At 50.5% G+C, this 23,792-nt stretch overlaps 2 protein-coding genes across 2 annotated transcripts in view; one reads left to right on the forward strand and one right to left on the reverse strand.

The window, feature by feature from the left end:
- The window catches only part of ifi35 (interferon-induced protein 35), a 10,948-nt gene extending 5,997 nt beyond the window's left edge, over positions 1-4,951 (forward strand). Inside the window, exons 9-10 of the mRNA XM_080488594.1 lie at positions 451-557; positions 1,932-4,951. Coding sequence (XP_080344720.1) covers positions 451-557; positions 1,932-2,135 — 311 coding nt within the window. The 3' untranslated portion in view covers positions 2,136-4,951. The remainder of the gene's footprint in view (positions 1-450; positions 558-1,931) is intronic.
- On the reverse strand, positions 3,435-23,277 carry bcat2 (branched chain amino-acid transaminase 2, mitochondrial). The gene is given in 11 exon segments (XM_080488595.1): positions 3,435-5,022; positions 5,857-5,931; positions 8,412-8,552; positions 9,137-9,222; positions 10,126-10,268; positions 14,262-14,425; positions 14,514-14,633; positions 16,047-16,157; positions 16,797-16,844; positions 16,850-16,997; positions 23,210-23,277. Coding segments are annotated over 10 exon segments (987 nt in total). The 5' UTR covers positions 16,907-16,997; positions 23,210-23,277; the 3' UTR covers positions 3,435-4,980.
- Between the last annotated feature and the right edge of the window lie 515 nt (positions 23,278-23,792).

The following is a 23,792-nucleotide window of genomic DNA, read 5'->3' on the forward strand; positions in this document are numbered from 1 at the left end:
CATGGGTAGGTTCAGATTACATGGTAGGTTCAGATTACATTGGTACTTTCAGATTACATTGGTATTTACAGATTACATTTGTATTTGCAGATTACATTGGTACTGACAGATTACATTGGTATTTACAGATTACATTGGTAGGTTCAGATTACATGGGTAGGTTCGGATTACATTGGTACTTTCAGATTACATTGGTACTGACAGATTACATTGGTATTTACAGATTGCATTGGTAGGTTCAGATTACATGGGTAGGTTCAGATTACATTGGTACTTTCAGATTACATTGGTACTTTCTGTAGCCAATCACAGGGATTCTGTTACCTGCTGTTGGTCTCAGGCTGGAGGGCGGAGCTTCTGACTCCACCGTGTTTGACTGCTGCAGCAGCTTTGAGTAGGAAGTGCTTTTCAAGATGGCGGAAGGTGTGTTGAAGCTCCGCCTCCTCTCAGTCACTCAGGGCTTGACAGAGACGGAGTTCCACGATGTGACGCTGCAGCAGAAGAAGCAGCGAGTGAGAATCACGCCGTTCCTCAACGGAAGCATCTCCAGCTTGAAGGTAACGAAAACACAGAAAATACTCGCTTAGTTTAGTACTTACAGTTTAGACATATTTTACCTTCACTAACCCTGTTTTTACGTCTCGGGGTACTTTGAACAACTTTTTCTTTTTGCCGCTGTCGCCTTGATTTTATGCATCATTAGTATTTTAATTGTTTTAGCCGCTGTGCGTTTCCCTCCTCTCTACTTCCTCTCTACTTCCTCTCTACTTCCTCTCTACTTCCTCTCTACTTCCTCTCTACTCCTTCCTCTACTCCCTCCTCTCTACTCCCTCCTCTCTACTTCCTCCTCTCTACTTCCTCCTCTCTACTTCCTCCTCTCTACTTCCTCTCTACTTCCTCTCTACTCCTTCCTCTTTACTTCCTCTTCTCTACTTCCTCCTCTCTACTTCCTCCTCTCTACTTCCTCTCTACTTCCTCCTCTCTACTTCCTCCTCTACATCCTCCTCTCTACTTCCTCCTCTCTACTTCCTCTCTACTTCCTCCTCTCTACTTCCTCCTCTCTACATCCTCCTCTCTACTTCCTCCTCTCTACATCCTCCTCTCTACTTCCTCCTCTCTACTTCCTCCTCTCTACTTCCTCTCTACTTCCTCCTCTCTACTTCCTCCTCTCTACTTCCTCCTCTCTACTTCCTCCTCTCTACTTCCTCTCTACTTCCTCCTCTCTACTTCCTCCTCTACATCCTCCTCTCTACTTCCTCCTCTCTACATCCTCCTCTCTACTTCCTCCTCTCTACCTCTTTCTCTCTACTTCTTCCTCTCTACTTCCTCCTCTCTACTTTTTCCTCTCTACGTCCTCCTCTCTACTTCCTCTCTACTTCTTCCTCTCTACTTCCTCCTCTCTACTTTTTCCTCTCTACGTCCTCCTCTCTACTTCCTCTCTACTTCCTCCTCTCTACTTTTTCCTCTCTACTTCCTCCTCTCTACTTTTTCCTCTCTACGTCCTCCTCTCTACTTCCTCTCTACTTCCTCCTCTCTACTTCCTCTACTTCTTTCTGCATTTCAAGAAGACCAGAGATCTTGTTAGCTCCAGTTCAGAGTAGGTGGGTGTGTTCACGTCGCCCAAACAAACTGCTTGTTCCTGAAGAGCCTCTGGTCCAGACCAAACAGGAAGTGAACAGAGCCTGAAGAGCCTCTGGTCCAGACCAAACAGGAAGTGAACAGAGCCTGAAGAGCCTCTGGTCCAGACCAAACAGGAAGTGAACAGAGCCTGAAGAGCCTCTGGTCCAGACCAAACAGGAAGTGAACAGAGCCTGAAGAGCCTCTGGTCCAGACCAAACAGGAAGTGAACAGAGCCTGAAGAGCCTCTGGTCCAGACCAAACAGGAAGTGAGGGTTAGGGTCTGACCCTGTCCTCTCCCTCTTGCTCCTCAGACCAAGATGGTGCCGTGTCCTCGCACCGTGCTGCTGACAGGGATTCCCTCCGTCATGGAGCAGGAGAACCTGCAGGACCTGATGGAGATCCACTTCCAGAAAAGTGACAATGGCGGTGGCGAGATCGAGGCGTTCCTGTACAACCCGCTGGGCCAGAGCAGCGCGGCGGCGTTCTTCTCCTCCGGCAGCGAGCAGGACGAGTAGATCGTGAAGGAGAAGCCAGTCGGGATTATGTGAAGCAGATTATTGACGGTGGTGGGATTAAGTGATGTCGGGACTGTTTCACTGTGCTTCGCCATGAAAGATTAATTGATCAGTGAATCTTTTCTATCCTTCGTTTGCAAAATTGTAAAATATCTATTCATTTTAGATTTATTACCCCAAACTAGAAATATTCTGATCCTTTTTATTTTGGTTTCCTCAGAGTTTGAGCTCAGTTTCAAAATATTTGATCAAATGTGATTATTTTGAAGTGGAGCCGATAATAATCTCAATGGTAATTTAAAGTAGGCTTGAAGCTTTTTGTTCTTTCTAATCTGAGGAGAGAAGCTCCAGCAGCCTGGAACATCCTGGTACTTCTGGGAGGAAAACAGGACAAAGTAACTCACTGTACTCTGTAACATATAGTAGGTAATCATAACGAGCACCAACAAAATGTACTTTGTGTTGCAGTTAAAAAAAGAAAAAAGAATAAATTCTTAGTTGTCAGAAAAATAATAAACTAATCCAAACATTTCTATCGGTTGCTGAATTAGGCCACGCCCACAATGCAAGACCAATCAGATTGATTGACTCCTAAGTAGAAAGACGATGACATGGAAACTCTCAGTAACCTTTAGGAATCATTGATCACAAATGAAGAGATCAATTATAGAAACGAGAGAAAAACTGATTTTTTGCTTCTCGGGCATCTTTAATATGCAAATCATGTAATCTTGACTTGAGAAGTCTTAATCTGAAACATGGACAGGAAGTCATTTCACAAATAAAAAGTCAACATGACGACTGTTGGATGTCCGTGGTTTCCTGAGGTGAGGTGAGGCTATGGTAAGGCCTTCAGGTACAGCCCCTGGTGGTCCAGTGGTTAGGACCCGGGTTCGATTCCCGGTCAGGGAACACAAGTTTAAAGAATTAATCCACAGATTAATCCACTGATTCTGTCCTAAACAGAGAAAATGGCAGAAACAATTCTGTCGACATGAGCGTCTTTCCCCACCCCGCCTACACTTGGACCAGACTTTCTGTGCTGGGGGTTGGTCCCGGTCCATTTGGCTTCACCGACCCGCCACATTCTGTGTCGTGGAACCGAGACTTCAGACCTTCTGATGGTGAAAATGATCAATTGAAAAGAAATGGAGGTAAGATCTTCAAATTGTTGTAAAAAACCAATGAACCAAGTCTTAAATGTTCCCGCCATCATGAGACGTTAATAATAGAACTGAAAAACATTAAAAACAATAAAAGATCTTCAGCAAAATAAGAGCACAGACGAGGTTCAACATGTGGACTCAAATCAGGTTTATTGTAAAAATATAACAGCTGAGTAACAGTGACAGCACGTTGAACTCCAAATAAAGCTCAGAATGTTTCTAATGAAACGGCCGACAGACGGAGGTCAGGCACTTTGAAGAGAGAGGACGGGGACGGGGACGGGGACGGGGAGACGAAGACACCGAAGCTGTAAAAAGACCCTTCAGGACTTAATCCCGTGATAAATGACCCGGAACCCGGAAAAGGAGGAAATGAGTTGATATCAGACTAAAACTTTTTAAAGGATAATTAAGTGTGAAATAAGTGATGGAAGAGAAAAGAAACTTTAACAACTAAAACAACCCGGAACTAGAAAAAATATGCTTTTGATGAATTTCTTTGCCCCCTGGTGGCCGATTGCGGAATAGGTCAGAATTTCCATTTATTGTGTCAAACCCAGAAATATAAGATGTTATAGATCCAGTCTGTTTGACACCAAAACACGATTATGAGCTGGATTATTGTGTTTCATGATTCTATAAGGAAAAAATGTAATTGTAAATTGAAAGAATAAAGTTTATCCACAAACACGTACAACTTTAATTCTTAGAGACAAACAAACAAAACAAAGACAGAAGGGACAATATCGTCCCAACTCGCTCCATTTCTCTCCCCGCTCGCGTCTTTTTATAGTTTCAGTTTCCGTCTCCATCGTCTGTTTGGACTCAGTTTAAAAACGCCGCTCATGGAAGACCCAATCTCACAATAATTTAAAAGTATCAGCAACAGGAGAGCCGGACCAATCGACAGCGAGGAACTCCGTCGTCCCGCCGTTTTGTGCAGCGCCGAGGTTCAACTTTGACATTTTTGATTCTTCCTTATATATCGTTGTGCAGTGGAAACAAAGCTCAGTGCAAACTCTGGTGTCAAAGTGACGTGGCCCCGCGGAAAAGACAACAACAACAAAGACAGGAAGTGAAACCCCCCCGGTCCGCTCAGTATGTACAAAACATCTGGAGAGGAAAGAACAAACATCTGGAGAGGAAAGAACAAACATCTGGAGAGGAAAGAACAAACATCTGGAGAGGAAAGAACAAACATCTGGAGAGGAAAGAACAAACATCTGTCAAACGCCTTTGAAACAGTTCATGAAGTTAAAATGTGACACTTGTGGAAATGCCCCTCTACCCCCCCCTAGTGGCTAAACTATGCCAGCTTGTGCCTGTTAAAGCAGGAATAATTCATTTCAGATTTGTGCTGTTAAACATGTGAAATCAGGGGATCTCGGATGTTACGTAACCTCTATAATCTGATCTAATCTGCTCCACTTGGAGTCGTGTTTTCAGAAAGTTCAAATAAAGTCATTGCTATTGCTCTACATTCATACATCCTGTAACAGGGGGGGGGGGGGGGGAGAGAGAGAGAGACTGTCCCATCTGATCACACAGGAAGGCAGGAGTGTATGTAGGATGAAGAGGAGGAGGAGGAGGAGGAGGAGGAGGAGGAGGAGGTGCTGGTCGTCCACACTGGAATAAGGGGACTGACTGTTGATTCAACCGGCGTGTGCAAAGGGTTCCGATCAAATGACCAGCGGCGCCCAATCGCTGGCCTTACGTCCGTACTGAGGAAGGAAGCAGCAAGACAGTCATAATCCAGCAACATAACTCCGGATTATAATCTCAGCCGTAGGGATGGGGACCGAATCCAGTACTTTCCGTCGGTACTGCCGAGTACTGATTCACATAAAACCAAAGGGTGACCAAGGTTCAGGAGCTAAACTAGCGCCTTGCATCCAGAGCGGCAGGTTCAGACAACGGAGAGGAAACACTGGACGGCTCCACGATACGCTTTACGCTCGCTGCAATATTTGTGAGGTGAAGTGCGAGGCCAGTGGCGGGAAAACTTCTAATCTGAGGAAGATCCAGGTTCATCACGAGATGTTTCTCCAGGCTGAGGAGCGCCTCAGTTCTACTCTCACAGATCTCCAGCTCCACCAACACAACCTTTACAATTCTAACATCATAGGTCTACAGTTCTACCATTAGGTGCATCAGATCTACTATTACAGCTCTACAGCTTTATCAAATCGGATCTACAGCTCTACCATCGCAGATCTGTCAACAGTCTGCAGTTATACATCACAGACTTAACGCTCTACCACCGCAAATCTATAGCTCTACTATCTCAGACTGACAGGTCTACCAACACAGCTCTATCCTCAACGAGGTGAAAGGTTGTTACAGTACAAGCAGTCTGATGTTGTTTCGATATATTTGTTTATATGTTGAGAAATAAATGTTAAATTGATCAATTTAAAGATTTTAATCAAAAAACAAATGAACATTTATTGCTACAAAAACACAAAAGTACAGAATATTGGTACCGTTGAGTACCGGTATGGTACCGTATGGGTTCTAATAAAGGGAATCATCCCGTTAATCCCTCAGAACCTCACCTGAATATCAGTCAGCTCTTTGTGGAAACGCCTGGCGAGGCCGGCGTCGTGCTGCACGGTGGGAATCTGGAACATCTGAGAGGACAAAGCTTCATCTGGTTACAACTTCCTGTCGCTCTACATCAGCAGGTGGAACTCTGCTTTAGAAAATGGGATTCAATTTAAAAATGACCTAATTAATTCACACAAGGAGACATTTTGATTAAAAGTATAAAATTTGGTGAGAAATATGAGACTTTTTAAAACCATTTAATCTGCGACGGACTTCTGAAGAAGTGGAAACGTGAATAAAGTTTTTCTGTTCTTCACTCATCCTGGAATCAAAATGAAATGAAGTGATAAAACAAAGGCCCCGGCCAGCTCAGCTGGTAGAGCATCAGACTGAAGGTAGAGGGTTCATGTCCCCCGGCCAGCTCAGCTGGTAGAGCATCAGACTGAAGGTAGAGGGTTCATGTCCCCCGGCCAGCTCAGCTGGTAGAGCATCAGACTGAATGTAGAGGGTTCATGTCCCCCGGCCAGCTCAGCTGGTAGAGCATCAGACTCTGTCTCTAGGTAGAGGGTTCATGTCCCCCGGCCAGCTCAGCTGGTAGAGCATCAGACTCTGTCTCTAGGTAGAGGGTTCATGTCCCCCGGCCAGCTCAGCTGGTAGAGCATCAGACTCTCAGTCTCTAGGTAGAGGGTTCATGTCCCCCAGCCAGTTCAGCTGGTAGAGCATCAGACTCTCAGTCTCTAGGTAGAGGGTTCATGTCCCCCGGCCAGCTCAGCTGGTAGAGCATCAGACTGAAGGTAGAGGGTTCATGTCCCCCGGCCAGCTCAGCTGGTAGAGCATCAGACTGAAGGTAGAGGGTTCATGTCCCCCGTCCAGCTCAGCTGGTAGAGCATCAGACTGAAGGTAGAGGGTTCATGTCCCCCGGCCAGCTCAGCTGGTAGAGCATCAGACTGAAGGTAGAGGGTTCATGTCCCCCGGCCAGCTCAGCTGGTAGAGCATCAGACTCTCAGTCTCTAGGTAGAGGGTTCATGTCCCCCGGCCAGTTCAGCTGGTAGAGCATCAGACTCTGTCTCTAGGTAGAGGGTTCATGTCCCCCGGCCAGCTCAGCTGGTAGAGCATCAGACTCTCAGTCTCTAGGTAGAGGGTTCATGTCCCCCAGCCAGCTCAGCTGGTAGAGCATCAGACTGAAGGTAGAGGGTTCATGTCCCCCGGCCAGCTCAGCTGGTAGAGCATCAGACTCTGTCTCTAGGTAGAGGGTTCATGTCCCCCGGCCAGCTCAGCTGGTAGAGCATCAGACTCTCAGTCTCTAGGTAGAGGGTTCATGTCCCCCGGCCAGTTCAGCTGGTAGAGCATCAGACTCTGTCTCTAGGTAGAGGATTCATGTCCCCCGGCGAGCTCAGCTGGTAGAGCATCAGACTCTGTCTCTAGGTAGAGGGTTCATGTCCCCCAGCCAGCTCAGCTGGTAGAGCATCAGACTGAAGGTAGAGGGTTCATGTCCCCCGGCCAGCTCAGCTGGTAGAGCATCAGACTCTGTCTCTAGGTAGAGGGTTCATGTCCCCCGGCCAGCTCAGCTGGTAGAGCATCAGACTGAAGGTAGAGGGTTCATGTCCCCCGGCCAGCTCAGCTGGTAGAGCATCAGACTCTCAGTCTCTAGGTAGAGGGTTCATGTCCCCCGGCCAGCTCAGCTGGTAGAGCATCAGACTCTCAGTCTCTAGGTAGAGGGTTCATGTCCCCCGGCCAGCTCAGCTGGTAGAGCATCAGACTGAAGGTAGAGGGTTCATGTCCCCCGGCCAGCTCAGCTGGTAGAGCATCAGACTCTCAGTCTCTAGGTAGAGGGTTCATGTCCCCCGGCCAGCTCAGCTGGTAGAGCATCAGACTGAAGGTAGAGGGTTCATGTCCCCCGGCCAGCTCAGCTGGTAGAGCATCAGACTGAATGTAGAGGGTTCATGTCCCCCGGCCAGCTCAGCTGGTAGAGCATCAGACTGAAGGTAGAGGGTTCATGTCCCCCGGCCAGCTCAGCTGGTAGAGCATCAGACTGAAGGTAGAGGGTTCATGTCCCCCGGCCAGTTCAGCTGGTAGAGCATCAGACTCTGTCTCTAGGTAGAGGATTCATGTCCCCCGGCCAGTTCAGCTGGTAGAGCATCAGACTCTGTCTCTAGGTAGAGGGTTCATGTCCCCCGGCCAGCTCAGCTGGTAGAGCATCAGACTCTCAGTCTCTAGGTAGAGGGGATGGAATTATAAAACAAAAGTAAAAAATGGTGTGCATATATGCAAAAAAAAAAAAAAAAAAGTTGTAGAACTGAGACCAATAAAAGGTTTATTAACAAAGTGTTAATAACACATCTTGTTTATTTAAATGTGTTATAATTCAGTAAGTAATGAAAGGAGAACGTTCTAAAAAAGTCAAAACTGGAGTGTATTAAACATTATAAAATATATATGCATGAATAATATTAATATTAAATAATATTATTTAATATTAAATCATATTAACGTGTCTGAAAGCTGGTAGAAATGTGGGAAAGAGGATCCTCATCATCATCATCATCATCCTCATCATCCTCACCTCTCCTCGGTACAGGAGGCTTCCCACCGGACACACCACGCAGGCCGTCCCGGCGCCAAACACCTCCAGAACCCGGCCGGCGTCCAGAGAAGAGAGCAGCTCCGTCATGGTCATCGTACGCTCCGTCACCCTGAACTCACCCTGACACACACACACACACACACACACACACACACACACACACACACACACACACACACACACACACACACACACACACACACACACACACACACACACACACACACACACACACACACACACACACACACACACACACACACACGATTCAATTCTGTTGAATCAATGCTCCAGTGCTGCAATGCTGGCAGTGTTGAGTCGCCCAGCAGGTGGCAGTGTTGAGTCGCCCAGCAGGTGGCAGTGTTGAGTCGCCCAGCAGGTGGCAGTGTTGAGTCGCCCAGCAGGTGGCAGTGTTGAGTCGCCCAGCAGGTGGCAGTGTTGAGTCGCCCAGCAGGTGGCAGTGTTTTGGCAGCAGAACTTTGTAGTTGAGAAGTTGATCGATCACGTCTTCACAATAATTCAATAATATAGAAACAACCTGGAACCTGCCGACTTTAACAAGTCGCTTTAAATGTTTTTGAAGAAGTTAAAGCTGGAATGTTTTCTGACTTTAGGAATAGTGAACTTTAACGAATAGAGTTGGAAGCTGAATTAAAGTAAAGTAAGTAAGCGGTGGTTGCCGTGGCAGCGGAGGCGGAGCTTACCCAATCTCTGGCCAGATCCAGGAGCGACTGCCTGGTGACTCCGGGGAGGATGATGCCGTCCAGAGGAGGAGTCACCAGCTCCTTCTCTGCACAAACACAGGAAATCATAACACACCAACACCAGCATTAGTATTGTCATTAGCCTGACCTGACCCCCCCAGCCCCCCCCCAGCCCCCCCAGCGAGTCTGACCTGACCCCCCCAGCCCCCCCCCAGCCCCCCCAGCGAGTCTGAACTGAGTCTGACCTGACCCCCCCAGCCCCCCCAGCCCCCCCAGCGAGTCTGACCTGACCCCCCCAGCCCCCCCCCCAGCCCCCCCAGCCCCCCCAGCGAGTCTGAACTGAGTCTGACCTGACCTTCTAGGCTCTGGTTTTTATATTTATGTTTACATGAACTACTTAGTAGTTAAACTACTTAATACTTGTGGGCTGTTTGAAATTGCCCCTCAGGAATAAATAAAGTATTTTTAATCTTGAATTTTCACTGTATTACAGTAACATACTGTATTACAGTAACATACTGTATTACAGTAACATACTGAACATCTGGAATCAACAAAACTTTCACTTTATATTTTAAAAGCTGGTTGAAGCCTGTTAATAAATTAATAAATATAAAAAGTGAAAAGTTGTTCCGGCCACTGGACAGCACTTAAACTTATATTTATTTCACTAAATAAATTATATATATATATATATATAATTTATAATCACTGGGGGAAAAAAACATGCGTACTGTATTTTCCTCACAGTAATCCAATTCTTCATTTCATTATTAAATGCAACTTATATTGAAAAGCAACATGTGGAAATATCCTACATGTGACCACTAGATGTCGCTGTATGACCATCGCAGGATAGTCTGGACAAATGTTATGTTTTTATGTATTTATAGGAGTTAACGAGTTGGACATGACACCTCTAGTAACCTGTGTCCTGCCAGCAGTAAAGTGGAGTACTTCTTGAGTGAAGGAGCTTCGAGGGGTCTGACCTCCGTTCTCATTGGTCCAGAAGATGAAGAGGTTCATGGTGCCGACCTCGGTGATCTCCTCCTCCTCGCCGTACAGCCACAGGACCTGCTGGCAGCCGCGCTTCACCGCCTCGTTCTGCACGGCGATGGTCGGCCCGTAGTTCCTGCAGAGGAAGAGCAAACGCTTCAGAGAAATGGATTCTATTGAACTCACTGGGTAGAACTTCATCAAGCTCCAACCACGTTTCTGCTGACTAATCCCACTGCAGCTTCCAGTGACTCAGCGCACCACCTAGTGGTGGAAACGGGAATTTGCTGGATTTAAAAGCAGAAGAATCCAAGATGGCGTCAGAACTGTTGTTTTGTGTTTTCTGGATGAAATATGAATCGATATCAACACTGAAATATCACCTTTACCCTCAGGATGGATTCTTTTATTAAAGCAGCTCTTCTCACTCACTTCAGATCAACTGGAGAACAAACTGCAACACAGAGCAGTGACGTCTAAAAGGATATTACATTTCTATCCCGTCTTTCACGTCAGCGATGTCTCAGCGTCGTGTTGCTCTGCTTAAGAAATCAGTTGGATTTTTTTTATCAATGTTTTCTTGAAATCTTGGTAGTTTGGCTGAGATTTCTAAACTTTCACAGCTAAAAACAAAACAACAACTCTGTGTTCATAAAGGAGTTCTTACAGAAAACTCTGGACCTCTCAGAACTCTCACGTACAAAACAGTCCGACTATTCTACCATGAAATATTCATTCCAACCTTTAAATAACCTGTTTTTAACTGGAGACCTGTCAGTCGTGCTACTTTGAGAAAACAATTGCAAATCTTTGTTTTTGATTTATATTTTTATGCTTGACTTGAATTTTTATGTTTTTGACTTTGAGAACATACATTTCTAATGTTTTTTTACTTTAAGATGTAAAAAATGTCATGTTTTTGATGTTTCTGAGTTTAATTTGGGTGTTTTGGACAGAATGAACCTTTAATAACAGCTGACTCATGCTTGATGAAACAATGAACAGATGTGACATAATGGCCGTCATGGAAATGCAAACATTAATTATGGTTTATGGCTTCATGAAGGCGAAGCAGAAAAGGTGTGTGAGGTTAATAAAATCAGTGTGAACAATCCGTTCCTGTCAGGACATCACAGAACCTGAGCTGCTTCAGAGCTTCCTGGAGCGAGGAGAACACTGCAGCCATTGTTCTCTGGTGAAGAGTGACACCTTCCAAAGAAACACCCTGAGAATCAGGAGATTAAAGCGTCACCATGACCCGCCACAGGATCGGCAGGGAAGTGATGAAGGGTTCTGATGTTAAAACGTTCAAGTGAAATAAAGAGAGCGGAGACTCCAGGTCGTGAGGGTTGTACTGTCTGACATTCAGAGTCACCGAGATGTGAGCCGGTGTGTAGTTCAGGGCAGCTGGGACATATGTGCGCTGCTCTGTGCTTACAGAGTGGAGATCACAGGACACATCCCCCCTGGGGGGACAAAGAGCTCCACCCGCCAAAACCAGGAGGAGGTTCAGTTGGGTTCAATGGCTCCAGTTTGACGAGTCGTACCAGTCGTACCAGTCGTACCAGTCGTACCAGTCGTACCAGTCGTACCAGTGACGGCGGCGCCGCCCGCACACAGGAAACAGAATCAAACACCATCAAGACAAGATGGACTTTATTGGCACTGTTCTGAAGAGGCTCACAAACCTTATGGTCATAAAGTAACTCCTTAATTAAAACAAACTTTGAAAGTTAGAAACTTTTTTTTTTTAAAAACGACTTGTGTTCAGAGAGAGAAACTGGATTTTATTTAAAATCCCGTTTTAAAGGCTTTTAAAGCTACAGACACACGTTATCCTGTATTAACTGAACATTTTAGTGATGTTGACGTCCGTCTCTAAAACCTTCCTGAAGGAAATTCATCATTAAACTGGTATTTCCAGCATTTTATTTTGGCGGGACATCCCCGGTTTGTTGACCTCTCAGCGCCCCAGAACCTCCTGAAGGTTCCCGAGGCTTCGTGTCACAAGATCCCGTTTGTCCTCTGGATCTCTGCACATCTGGATTCTCAGGAAAAAGCTTCAGTTCCACTACATCCAGACTTTCTCCAGGATTCAAGACTCAGATGTTGATGTTCTGGCTGGAGCTGCCGCCATCTTGGATATCCCACAATCCCTTGGGGCAGGTTTCCCAAGATGGCGTCAGTCAGGAACCGTCAACAGTTTGATGGTTTGTCAGGAAACTTCTGGACCCGGTTGTTCTAAACTGGGTTAACTTTAACCAGGTGTTATCTTGTAGTTCTAAACTGGGTTAACTTTAACCAGGTGTCATCTTGTAGTTCTAAACTGGGTTAACTTTAACCAGGTGTCATCTTGTAGTTCTAAACTGGGTTAACTTTAACCAGGTGTTATCTTGTAGTTCTAAACTGGGTTAACTTTAACCAGGTGTCATCTTGTAGTTCTAAACTGGGTTAACTTTAACCAGGTGTCATCTTGTTCTAAACTGGGTTAACTTTAACCAGGTGTCATCTTGTAGTTCTAAACTGGGTTAACTTTAACCAGGTGTCATCTTGTTCTAAACTGGGTTAACTTTAACCAGGTGTCATCTTGACATTAAAGTTAACCCACCTACGGAGCTCCACTACCGTTTGAACAGAGGTTAACTGTCCCTGCTGACGCCGGGTTGATGAGACTAGTTAAAGGAAGGACAGGGAGGACATTGGACTGAACTTTGACCTGGAGGATTATGTTAATGAGGAGCTGCACACCTGCTCCATCCAGTCCCTGTGGGACGTGTCCTGCTGAGTTGGAGCGTGAAGGTAAACAGGGACACTCTGACTGGAGGACACATCAGTGTGTCCATACCTGTCCAATCAGAGTTCAACCTTTATTAACTTTAGGTAAATGAACTTAAATCGATTCAAATACCTCCAGATTAGAAACTTTGTTCAAATAATCCTGAATAACTGGTTTATCAAACTCTTGCAATGGCCAGTGGGTAAAGTAAAGGTTAACGACTGTTTGAGTAAAACTATTATATCAGACACGTTTGATTTATTAACTCTTTCTTACACAACAAATTAACTTGGAAGGAAAATCTCCACAGTCAAATCCCAAATGAAGACTGGATTGACACAGATTATCACTAAATACCTGACTGAAATGACCCGACTCTACATGGTTAATGTGTGTGTATGTGAGGCGGGCGGAGCTGCATCAGTATAACCTGAACCAATCAGACGTCAGTGCTGAGAGCAGGAGGAGCCGGGAAGAGGCAGAGCAGCAATGGAATAATAATCTCAGAACTAACGGGACCGGACCGGTCCATGTCCACATAAACATAATTACAGCAAAGGGGAACAAACATTCACACCAAATGAACCAGGCAGTGGTTTGGAGGAAGATCCAGAGACCGGACCAGGAGAGGATCACATCTCAATGATCGGAGAGATCATGAGGCTTTATTCAACATTAAAGATCCAACAGAACCACCCGGCGGAGCACTGGGAGGAACACTGGTTCTTTCTTTTGTTCAGCAATTCAATGACTAAATACATTTCTGCTTCTCTTTTTCCTGGGAGTGGTTCTCCACGTTCAGCAGCACTGGATGGAAACAAAGTGAGGAATTGTGGGATATATTGGCGTTAACCTCACTGTGAAGTCTGACGAAGCTCACGGGATGACTAACCCGTCCGGGTGGAAGCAGTTAACTAACTGAACCACCGGGTCCTGGACTTTGGTGTGGCGGACTGAACTGCTATGGTTTGCTCTATTAGATGATTTTCTTTAAAGAGTTAAAGTCAGCACAAATAAAATGTCCTGTTTTCCACTTTCAGCGCTGCCTTTCACATATTTAAGATTTATTTTATCATAAGGTTTAGAGCTTATTCAGTGGCTCCAGATGAGGCGTTCAGGAACTAGACAGAACGTAGGAAAACCCAAAGCAGCGTCCATGTAAACTCGCCATAATAACCGTTCATTTGATACTTTATCTGTGTGGAGGCGCAGAGTATACGTGGTCAAAGGTTTATTTTTGTAAAAACCAAACAATTCCTACAGAAAATGGCTAAAATCTCATTTTCTTGTTTCCTAAATTCAACTCGATTCTGCGTAATAAACCGTTTCAGCTTCCTCTCTGAGGAAACTCACCCTCCCATCTTGTAGGCGCCGACGCCGCCCTGCCAGGCCCGGACGAAGGAGGGGTCAGCCAGCAGCGCCACGGGGCTGAAGGAGCCCGTGCTGAAGTACGGCCCCACCGGGCTCACGATGACGAAGATCAAGGCTTTCCCGGGCCGGGCCACGCCCAGAGACGGCTGGACAGGAAGCAGGGATTAACCTTCTGAGGCGGACATGGAGGTTTGGAATGGCGGCGGCGGCGGCGGCGGCGGCGGCCGGGCTCACCTCGATCCCAATGAAGGTGGGTCTGATGTAGAGGCTGGCGTCCTGAGAGTACGGGACCCAGTCCTGGTCCACCTCCACCAGCTTCTTGATGCACTGCAGCAGCTCCGACTTGTCAAACAGCTGATCAGAGGGGACAGAGACGTTTCAGCACAGGAAGGAACCCATCGTGTCCCTCAAACAGCTGGACCCATTGAGGACTCCAGGGAGACGTGTCCCTCAAACAGCTGGACCCATTGAGGACTCCAGGGAGACGTGTCCCTCAAACAGCTGGACCCATTGAGGACTCCAGGGAGACGTGTCCCTCAAACAGCTGGACCCATTGAGGACTCCAGGGAGACGTGTCCCTCAAACAGCTGGACCCATTGAGGACTCCAGGGAGACGTGTCCCTCAAACAGCCACATAAAGACGGTTCAACAACACCCGGACACATGTGGCTCTACAGCTCCTCTGCAGTGGCTCCATAGAGCTTTAGGACAGTGAATATTTTTAGTACACAGAACAGCTAAAAGAGGCAGGACAGCTGATTTACTAAAAATTAATAAAATAACTTCAATAAATAAATAAAACGGGAAAAACTGAAAAATAAAATGATTTGAATTTCTTGGAAAACGTTTCTTCCAAGAAAATAAAAAAAGGAAGTAAAAGGTGAGTCCAGCTGAAACTGCTGAGTCAGCAGGTGAAGCTGCTGAGTCAGCAGGTGAAGCTGCTGAGTCAGCAGGTGAAGCTGCTGAGTCAGCAGGTGAAGCTGCTGAGTCAGCAGGTGAAGCTGCTGAGTCAGCAGGGAACCGACAGCGAAGGAAAGAAACCCTAAAACACTAAAAGAGCTCAAAACTAAACTAAACAAAAAAAACTCTAAAGCAAGAAACTTAAAAAAAACTTTCAGAACCTCAGTTTTGATAAGTGCAGCAGAAACGTTCCCGGGATTTTCTTCTTCTTCATTTGAGATCATTTACATGTTTTGCGGCTCGCATGAATTTTATTTGGTGAAAATGGTTCTTCTGGTCATAGAAGTTACAGACGGCTCATTTTAGTTAGACAGGAGACAGCTGGCGTCAGGACGCGGCTCATTTTAGTTAGACAGGAGACAGCTGGTGTCAGGACGCGGCTCATTTTAGTTAGACAGGAGACAGCTGGTGTCAGGACGCGGCTCATTTTGGGGGAATAAACTGGAGTTTAGTGCAACAAGCTGCTAACTGGGTTAGGGTTAGGGTTAGGGTTAGCCTAACCCTAACCCTAACCCCTAACCCTAACCCTCCAGACTCACGGGCAGGGTTAGGGTTAGAGTTAGGGTTAGAGTAAGCCTAACCCTAACCCTAACCCTCCAGACTCACGGGCAGGGTTAGGGTTAGAGTTAGGGTTAGAGTAAGCCTAACCCTAACCCTAACCCTCCAGACTCACGGGCAGGGTTAGGGTTAGAGTTAGGGTTAGAGTAAGCCTAACCCTAACCCTAACCCTGCAGACTCACAGGCAGGGTTAGGGTTAGAGTTAGGGTTAGAGTAAGCCTAACCCTAACCCTAACCCTGCAGACTCACGGGCAGGCAGCTCCTGTCGGCGCTCCGGTGCATCCGCTCCATGTTCAGCATGGGTCTGAACAGACGGATGTGGTTGTCGACGCCCCGGAAAGCTTTCATGCCCTCGAACAGCTGCAGGGGGCAAGAAGAGATAGAACTCAGTCGGTAGAACTTCCTTCAGAGAAGAACTTGGACGGGCTCAAGGAGCGTGACAGTGACAGCTTTGCACTGAGGGCAGAACAGCCACGACACAAGAACATTCTGAAGGTGACGGTCCTTCACATGGAAACAGAAGAAACACTGAAAACTAGAGCTACACTCGGTAGAGCGCAGACCTTCACCAACACCACATTTGTTTGTGGAACCGAGTTAGCATCGTTAGTATGATAGCCGTTAGCTCATATCGATGCTAAATAGGTAGCTACATCACTGTGAAACACTGAGCAGGGAGCGTCTCCATGGCAACAGACGCTGATCTCCCTTGATCTCCTCCATGAGGAGCCTCTCTCATCCAGCTTTTTTAGGAATTTATTTGGAAACAGTAATTTGTTAACATCTTCAAATCTAATGGATTGGTCCTTGATGATGACAAATCATCCTTGAAGGTGTCGTGTCATTTGGGTTAATAGTTTTAAAGAAACGTTGGTCAAACACATACAAACCAAGAAATAAATACACGAAGACGAAAACATGTGAAAGTCAGAATGTAGTGTCTCTATTGTCCTCTGCTGCATGTGGGTGTGGTTCGGTCACCGAGGCCACGCCCCTCACCTCGATGGAGTAGTGCAGGGCGGAGCTGGCCGGGTGCAGCGACAGGTTCTGAAGGGTTTGATGTGCGGCGCCTCCCAGCCGCTCTTCTCCGACCAGCAGACGGTCAGCATGTGGTCAGAGAACTGCTTCCCAAACAGCAGGCTGGACGCCTCGGGCTTCGGCTTACTCCACCACACTGCGCTCTATCTGTAGGTCTGAGGCCTGGACCGCCGAGGGAGGGAGGAGAGAGGGAGGGAGGGAGGGAGGAGAGAGGAGAGAGGGAGGGAGGGAGGAGAGGGAGGAGAGAGGGAGGAGAGAGGGAGGAGAGAGGGAGGAGAGAGGAGAGGGAGGGAGGAGAGAGGGAGGGAGGTAGGGAGGGAGGAGAGAGGAGGGAGAGAGAGGAGAGAGGGAGGGAAAGGAGAGAGAGGGAGGGAGAGAGGGAGGGAGGAGAGAGGGAGGAAGAGACGGAGGAGAGGAGGAGAGAGGGGGAGAGAGGGGGGAGGAGGGAGAGGGAGGGAAAGGAGAGAGAGGGAGGGAGAGAGGAGAGAGGGAGGGAAAGGAGAGAGAGGGAGGGAGAGAGGGAGGGAGGAGAGAGGGAGGAAGAGACGGAGGAGAGAGGGAGGAGAGAGGAGAGGGGAGGAGCGAGGGAGGGAGGAGAGAGGGAGGAGAGAGGGAGGGAGGTAGGGAGGGAGGAGAGAGGAGGGAGAGAGAGGGAGAGAGGAGAGAGCAAGAGAGGGAGGAAAGAGGAGGGAGAGAGGAGAGAGGAGAGGGAGGAGAGAGGGAGAGAGGAGAGAGGGAGGAGAGAGGGGGAAGAGAGGAGAGAGGGAGGGAGAGGAGAGAGAGGGAGGAAGAGAGGGAGGAGAGAGGAGGGAGAGGAGAGGAGAGAGGGAGGGAGGGAGGAGAGAGAGGGAGGAGAGAGGGGGGAGAGAGGGAGAGGAGAGAGGGAGAGAGGGAGGAGGGAGGAGAGAGGAGAGAGGGGGAGAGAGGGAGGGAGGAGAGAGAGAGAGGGAGAGAGAGAGGAGAGAGGGAGGAGAGAGGAGAGGGAGGAGCGAGGGAGGGAGGAGAGAGGGAGGGAGGAGAGAGGAGGGAGAGAGAGGGAGAGAGGAGAGGGAGGAAAGAGGAGGGAGAGGAGGAGAGAGAGGAGAGAGGAGAGAGAGGAGAGAGAGGAGGGAGGAGAGAGGGAGAGGAGAGAGGGAGGAGGGAGGAGAGAGAGAGAGAGGGGAGGGAGGGAGAGAGGGAGGAGAGAGGAGAGAGGGAGGAGAGAGGAGGAGAGGGAGGAGAGAGGAGAGAGGGGGAGAGAGGGAGGGAGGGAGGAGAGAGAGAGAGGGAGAGAGAGAGGAGAGAGGGAGGAGAGAGGAGAGGGAGGAGCGAGGGAGGAGAGAGGGAGAGAGAGGGAGAGAGGAGAGGGAGGAAAGAGGAGGGAGAGAGGAGAGAGAGGAGAGGAGAGGGGGAGGAGAGAGGGAGAGAGGGAGGGAGGAGAGAGGGAGAGAGAGGAGAGAGGGAGGGAGGAGAGATGAGAGAGGGAGGGAGGAGAGATGAGAGAGAGAGAGAGAGAGCAAGAGAGGGAGGAAAGGAGGAGGGAGAGAGGAGAGAGAGGAGAGGGAGGAGAGAGGGAGAGAGGAGAGAGGGAGGAGAGAGGAGAGGGAGGAGCGAGGGAGGGAGGAGAGAGGGAGGGAGGTAGGGAGGGAGGAGAGAGGAGTGAGAGAGAGGGAGAGAGGAGAGGGAGGAGAGAGGAGAGAGCAAGAGAGGGAGGAAAGAGGAGGGAGAGAGGAGAGAGAGAGAGAGAGAGGAGAGGGAGGAGAGAGGGAGAGAGGAGAGAGGGAGGAGAGAGGGAGGGAGGAGAGAGGAGAGAGAGGAGAGATGAGAGAGGGAGGGAGGAGAGAGGAGAGAGCAGAGAGGGAGGAAAGAGGAGGGAGAGAGGAGAGAGAGGAGAGAGGAGAGGGAGGAGAGAGGGAGAGAGGAGAGAGGGAGGAGAGGGGAGGGAGGAGAGAGGGAGGAGAGAGGGAGGGAGGAGAGAGGGGGGAGAGAGGGGGAAGAGGGGAGAGAGGGAGGGAGAGGAGAGAGAGGGAGGAAGAGAGGAGGAGAGAGGAGGGAGAGAGAGGAGAGAGGAGAGAGGGGGAGAGAGGGAGGGAGGGAGGGAGGAGAGAGGAGAGAGGGAGGGAGGAGAGAGGGAGGAGAGAGAGAGGAGGAGGAGAGAGGGGGGAGAGAGGGAGAGGAGAGAGGGAGGTGAGGGAGGGAGGAGGAGAGAGAGAGAGAGGAGAGGGGAGGAGAGGGAGGGAGGGAGGAGAGAGAGGGAGAGAGAGAGGAGAGGGAGGGAGGAGAGAGAGGGAGGAGAGAGGGAGGGAGGAGAGAGGGAGAGAGGGAGGAGGAGAGAGAGAGAGGAGGAGAGAGGAGAGAGGGGGGAGAGAGGGAGGGAGGGAGGAGAGAGGAGAGAGGGGGGAGAGGGGGGAGGGAGGGAGAGGAGAGAGGGAGGAGAGAGGAGAGAGGGAGAGGAGAGAGAGGGAGAGGGAGGAGAGAGAGGGGGGAGAGAGGGAGGAGAGAGAGGGAGAGAGAGAGGAGAGGAGGGAGGAGAGAGGGAGGAGGAGGGAGGAGAGAGGAGAGAGGGAGGAGAGGGAGGAGAGAGGAGAGGGAGGAGAGAGGGAGAGAGGGAGGGAGGAGAGAGGAGAGAGGGAGGAGAGAGGAGAGAGAGGAGAGGAGAGGGGGGAGAGAGGGAGGGAGGAGAGGAGAGAGAGGAGGGAGAGAGGAGGAGAGGAGAGGGAGGAGAGAGGGAGGAGAGAGGGGGAGGGGGGAGGAGAGGAGAGGAGAGAGGGAGGAGAGAGGAGAGAGGGGAGGAGAGAGGGAGGGAGGAGAGAGAGGAGAGAGGGAGGAGAGAGGAGAGAGGAGAGGGAGGGAGGATAGAGGGAGGAGGAGGGAGGAGGAGAGGGAGAGAGGAGAGGGAGGAGAGAGGAGAGAGGGAGAGAGGAGAGAGGAGAGAGGAGAGAGGAGAGAGGGAGGGAGGGAGGAGGGAGGAGAGAGGGAGGGAAAGGAGAGAGGGGGAGGGAGAGAGGGAGGAGGAGGAGAGGGAGGAGAGAGGAGAGAGGGGGGAGAGAGGGGAGAGAGGGAGGGAGGAGAGAGGGAGGAAGAGAGGGAGGAGAGAGGGAGGAGAGAGGAGAGGGGGGGAGAGAGGGAGGGAGGGAGGGAGGAGAGAGGGAGGGAGAGGAGAGAGAGGGAGGAAGAGAGGGAGGAGAGAGGAGAGAGGAGAGAGGGAGGGAGGAGAGAGGAGAGAGGGAGGAAGAGGAGGAGGAGAGAGGAAGAGAGGGAGGAGAGAGGAGAGGGGGAGGGAGGGAGGAGAGGGAGGAGAGAGGGAGGAGCGAGGAGCGGGAGGAGAGAGGAGAGGGAGGAGAGAGGAGAGAGGGAGGAGAGAGGGAGGAGAGAGGAGAGAGGGAGGAGAGAGGAGAGGAGGAGAGAGGAGAGGGAGGAGAGAGGAGAGAGGGAGGAGAGAGGAGAGGGAGGAGAGAGGAGAGAGGGAGGAGAGAGGAGAGAGGGAGGGAGGAGAGAGGGAGGGAGGGATGGAGGAGAGAGGAGAGAGGGAGGGAGGGAGGAGAGGGAGGAGAGAGGGAGGAGAGAGGAGAGGGAGGAGAGAGAGGAGAGGGAGGAGGAGAGGAGAGAGGGAGGAGAGAGGAGAGGAGGGGAGGAGAGAGGGAGGAGAGAGGAGAGAGGGAGGAGAGAGGAGAGGGAGGAGAGAGGAGAGAGGGAGGAGAGAGGAGAGGGAGGAGAGAGGAGAGAGGGAGGAGAGAGGGAGAGAGGGAGGGAGGAGAGATGAGAGAGGGAGGGAGGAGAGAGGAGAGAGCAAGGAGAGGGAAAAGAGGAGGGAGAGTGGAGAGAGAGGAGAGAGGAGAGGGAGGAGAGAGGGAGAGAGGAGAGAGGGAGGAGAGAGGAGAGGGAGGAGCGAGGGAGGGAGGAGAGAGGGAGGGAGGTAGGAGGGAGGAGAGAGGAGGGAGAGAGAGGGAGAGAGGAGAGGGAGGAGAGAGGAGAGAGCAACGAGAGGGAGGAAAGAGGAGGGAGAGAGGAGAGAGAGGAGAGAGGAGAGGGAGGAGAGAGGGAGAGAGGAGGAGAGGGAGGAGAGAGGGAGGGAGGAGGAGAGAGGGAGAGAGAGGAGAGAGGGGAGGGAGGAGAGAGGAGAGAGAGGAGAGATGAGAGAGGGAGGGAGGAGAGAGGAGAGAGCAAGAGAGGGAGAGAAAGAGGAGGGAGAGAGGAGAGAGGGAGGAGAGGAGAGGGAGGAGGGAGAGAGGGAGAGAGGAGAGAGGGAGGAGAGAGGGAGGGAGGAGAGAGGAGGAGAGAGGGGGAAGAGGGGAGAGAGGGAGGGAGGGAGGGAGGAGAGAGGGAGGGAGAGGAGAGAGAGGAGAAGAGGGAGGAGAGAGGAGGGAGAGAGAGGAGAGAGGAGAGAGGGGGAGAGAGGGAGGAGGGAGGGAGGAGAGAGGAGAGAGGGAGGGAGGAGAGAGAGGGGAGGGAGAGAGAGAGGGAGGAGAGAGGGGGGAGAGAGGGAGCGGAGGGAGGAGAGAGAGAGAGAGGGAGGGAGAGAGGAGAGAGGGGGGAGAGAGGGAGGGAGGGAGGAGAGAGAGGGAGAGAGAGAGGAGAGGGAGGGAGGAGAGAGGGAGGAGAGAGGGAGGGAGGAGAGAGGGAGAGAGGGAGAGAGAGGAGAGAGGGAGGAGGAGAGGGAGGGAGGGAGGAGGAGAGAGGAGAGAGGGAGGAGAGAGGAGAGAGGGGGGAGAGGAGAGAGGGAGAGAGGGAGGAGAGAGCGAGAGAGGGAGGAGGAGAAGGAGAGAGGGGGGAGAGAGGGAGGGAGGGAGGAGGGAGGAGAGAGGGGGGAGAGAGGGAGGGAGGGAGCGGAGAGAGGAGAGAGGGAGGGAGAGAGAGAGAGAGAGGGAGAGGAGAGAGGGAGAGAGGGAGGAGAGAGAGAGAGAGGGAGGAGAGAGGAGAGACGGGGGGGAGAGAGGGAGGGAGGGAGGAGAGAGAGGGAGAGAGAGAGGAGAGGGAGGGAGGAGAGAGGGAGGAGAGAGGGAGGGAGGAGAGAGGGAGAGAGGGAGGAGAGAGGAGAGAGGGAGGGCAGGGAGGAGAGAGGAGAGAGGGAGGAGAGAGGGAGAGAGGGGGGAGAGAGAGGGAGGGGAGGGAGGAGAGAGAGAGAGGGAGAGAGAGAGGAGAGAGGAGAGGGAGGGAGGAGAGAGGGAGGAGAGAGGGGGGAGAGAGGGAGGGGAGGAGAGAGGGAGGAGAGAGGGAGGAGAGAGGGAGGGAGGGAGGAGAGAGGGGGGGGAGAGAGGGAGGGAGGGAGGAGAGAGAGAGAGGGGAGGAGAGAGGAGAGAGGAGAGGGAGGGAGGAGAGAGGGAGGAGGAGAGGAGGGAGGAGAGAGGAGAGAGGGAGGAGACGAGGAGAGAGGAGAGAGGAGAGAGGGAGGGAGGAGGGAGGGAGGAGAGAGGGAGGGAAAGGAGGAGAGAGGGAGGGAGAGAGGAGGGAGGAGAGAGGGAGGAGAGAGGGAGGAGAGAGGAGAGAGGGGGGAGAGAGGGAGAGAGGGAGGGAGGAGAGAGGAGAGGGGAGAGGGGAGGGAGGGAGGAGAGAGGGAGGGAGAGGAGAGAGAGGAGGAAGAGAGGGAGGAGAGAGGAGAGAGGAGAGAGGGAGGAAGAGAGGAGGGAGGAGAGGGAAGAGAGGGAGGAGAGAGGAGGAGAGGGAGAAAGATATAGAGGAGGAGAGAGGGAGGAGAGGGAGAGAGAGGGGGGGAGAGAGAGAGAGAGGGAGGGAGGAGAGGAGAGAGAGAAAGCAGAGCGAGCAGCGAGGACAGCAATGGGTTTATATTGAGGTTATTGATCCAGCATGCTGCACCAGGATAATTACTTCCTCAGTCAGTTCAAGTCATCAATTAATGTGGATCAATTAAGTGAATTAAAGAAAACAAGGGACAGACAGAGGGAGAGAGAGAGGAACACACTTTAACACACATCTACAGTTTAACAGGAGGTGGTCCAACAGGACAGAAAATCCACCAATCAGAAGAGTCCTTTACTCTCTGGTCTGTTTCTGGGACTTTCTCATTGACCTGCAGACGCTCTGACAGGCCACGCCTCAGCCTCACCTGCACTGTGGGCCTGCAGACGCTTCTGACAGGCCACGCCTCCAGCCTCACCTGCACTGTGGGCCTGCAGACGCTCTGACAGGCCACGCCTCCAGCCTCACCTGCACTGTGGGCCTGCAGACGCTCTGACAGGCCACGCCTCCAGCCTCACCTGCACTGTGGGCCTGCAGACGCTCTGACAGGCCACGCCTCCAGCCTCACCTGCACTGTGGGCCTGCAGACGCTCTGACAGGCCACGCCTCCAGCCTCACCTGCACTGTGGGCCTGCAGACGCTCTGACAGGCCACGCCTCCAGCCTCACCTGCACTGTGGGACACATTTAACCAGTTACCTTGAAGGAGCTGGCCGAATCGCAGCGAGCCCACGGGGAAGGGGAGGGTCTGAAGAAGTCGTCCATGGGAGAGCCTGCAGAGTTTAACAGTTTAATCAGATTATAGAGCATCTTCCTCCCTTTAACATCAGATTATAGAGCATTTACTCCTCTAACACCAGATTATAGAGCATCTTCCTCTTTTAACATCAGATTATAGAGCAGCTTCCTTCGCCAACATCAGATTATAGAGCATCTTCCTCCTTTAACATCAGATTATAGAGCAGCGTCCTCCTCTAACATCAGATTATAGAACATCTTCCTTCTTAACATCAGATTATAGAGCATCTTCCTCTAACATCAGATTATAGAGCAACTTCCTTCTCTAACATCAGATTATAGAGCAGCTTCCTACTTTAACATCAGATTATAGAACATCGTCCTCCTTTAACATCAGATTATAGAGCATCTTACTCCTCTAACACCAGATTATAGAGCAGCTTCCTCCTTTAACATCAGATTATAGAGCAGCTTCCTTCTCTAACATCAGATTATAGAGCACCGTCCTCCTTTAACGTCAGATTATAGAGCAGCGCCCTCCTCT

This window comes from Lipophrys pholis, assembly GCF_963383615.2.
Source record: "Lipophrys pholis genome assembly, chromosome: 19".
Lineage (NCBI taxonomy): Eukaryota > Metazoa > Chordata > Actinopteri > Blenniiformes > Blenniidae > Lipophrys > Lipophrys pholis.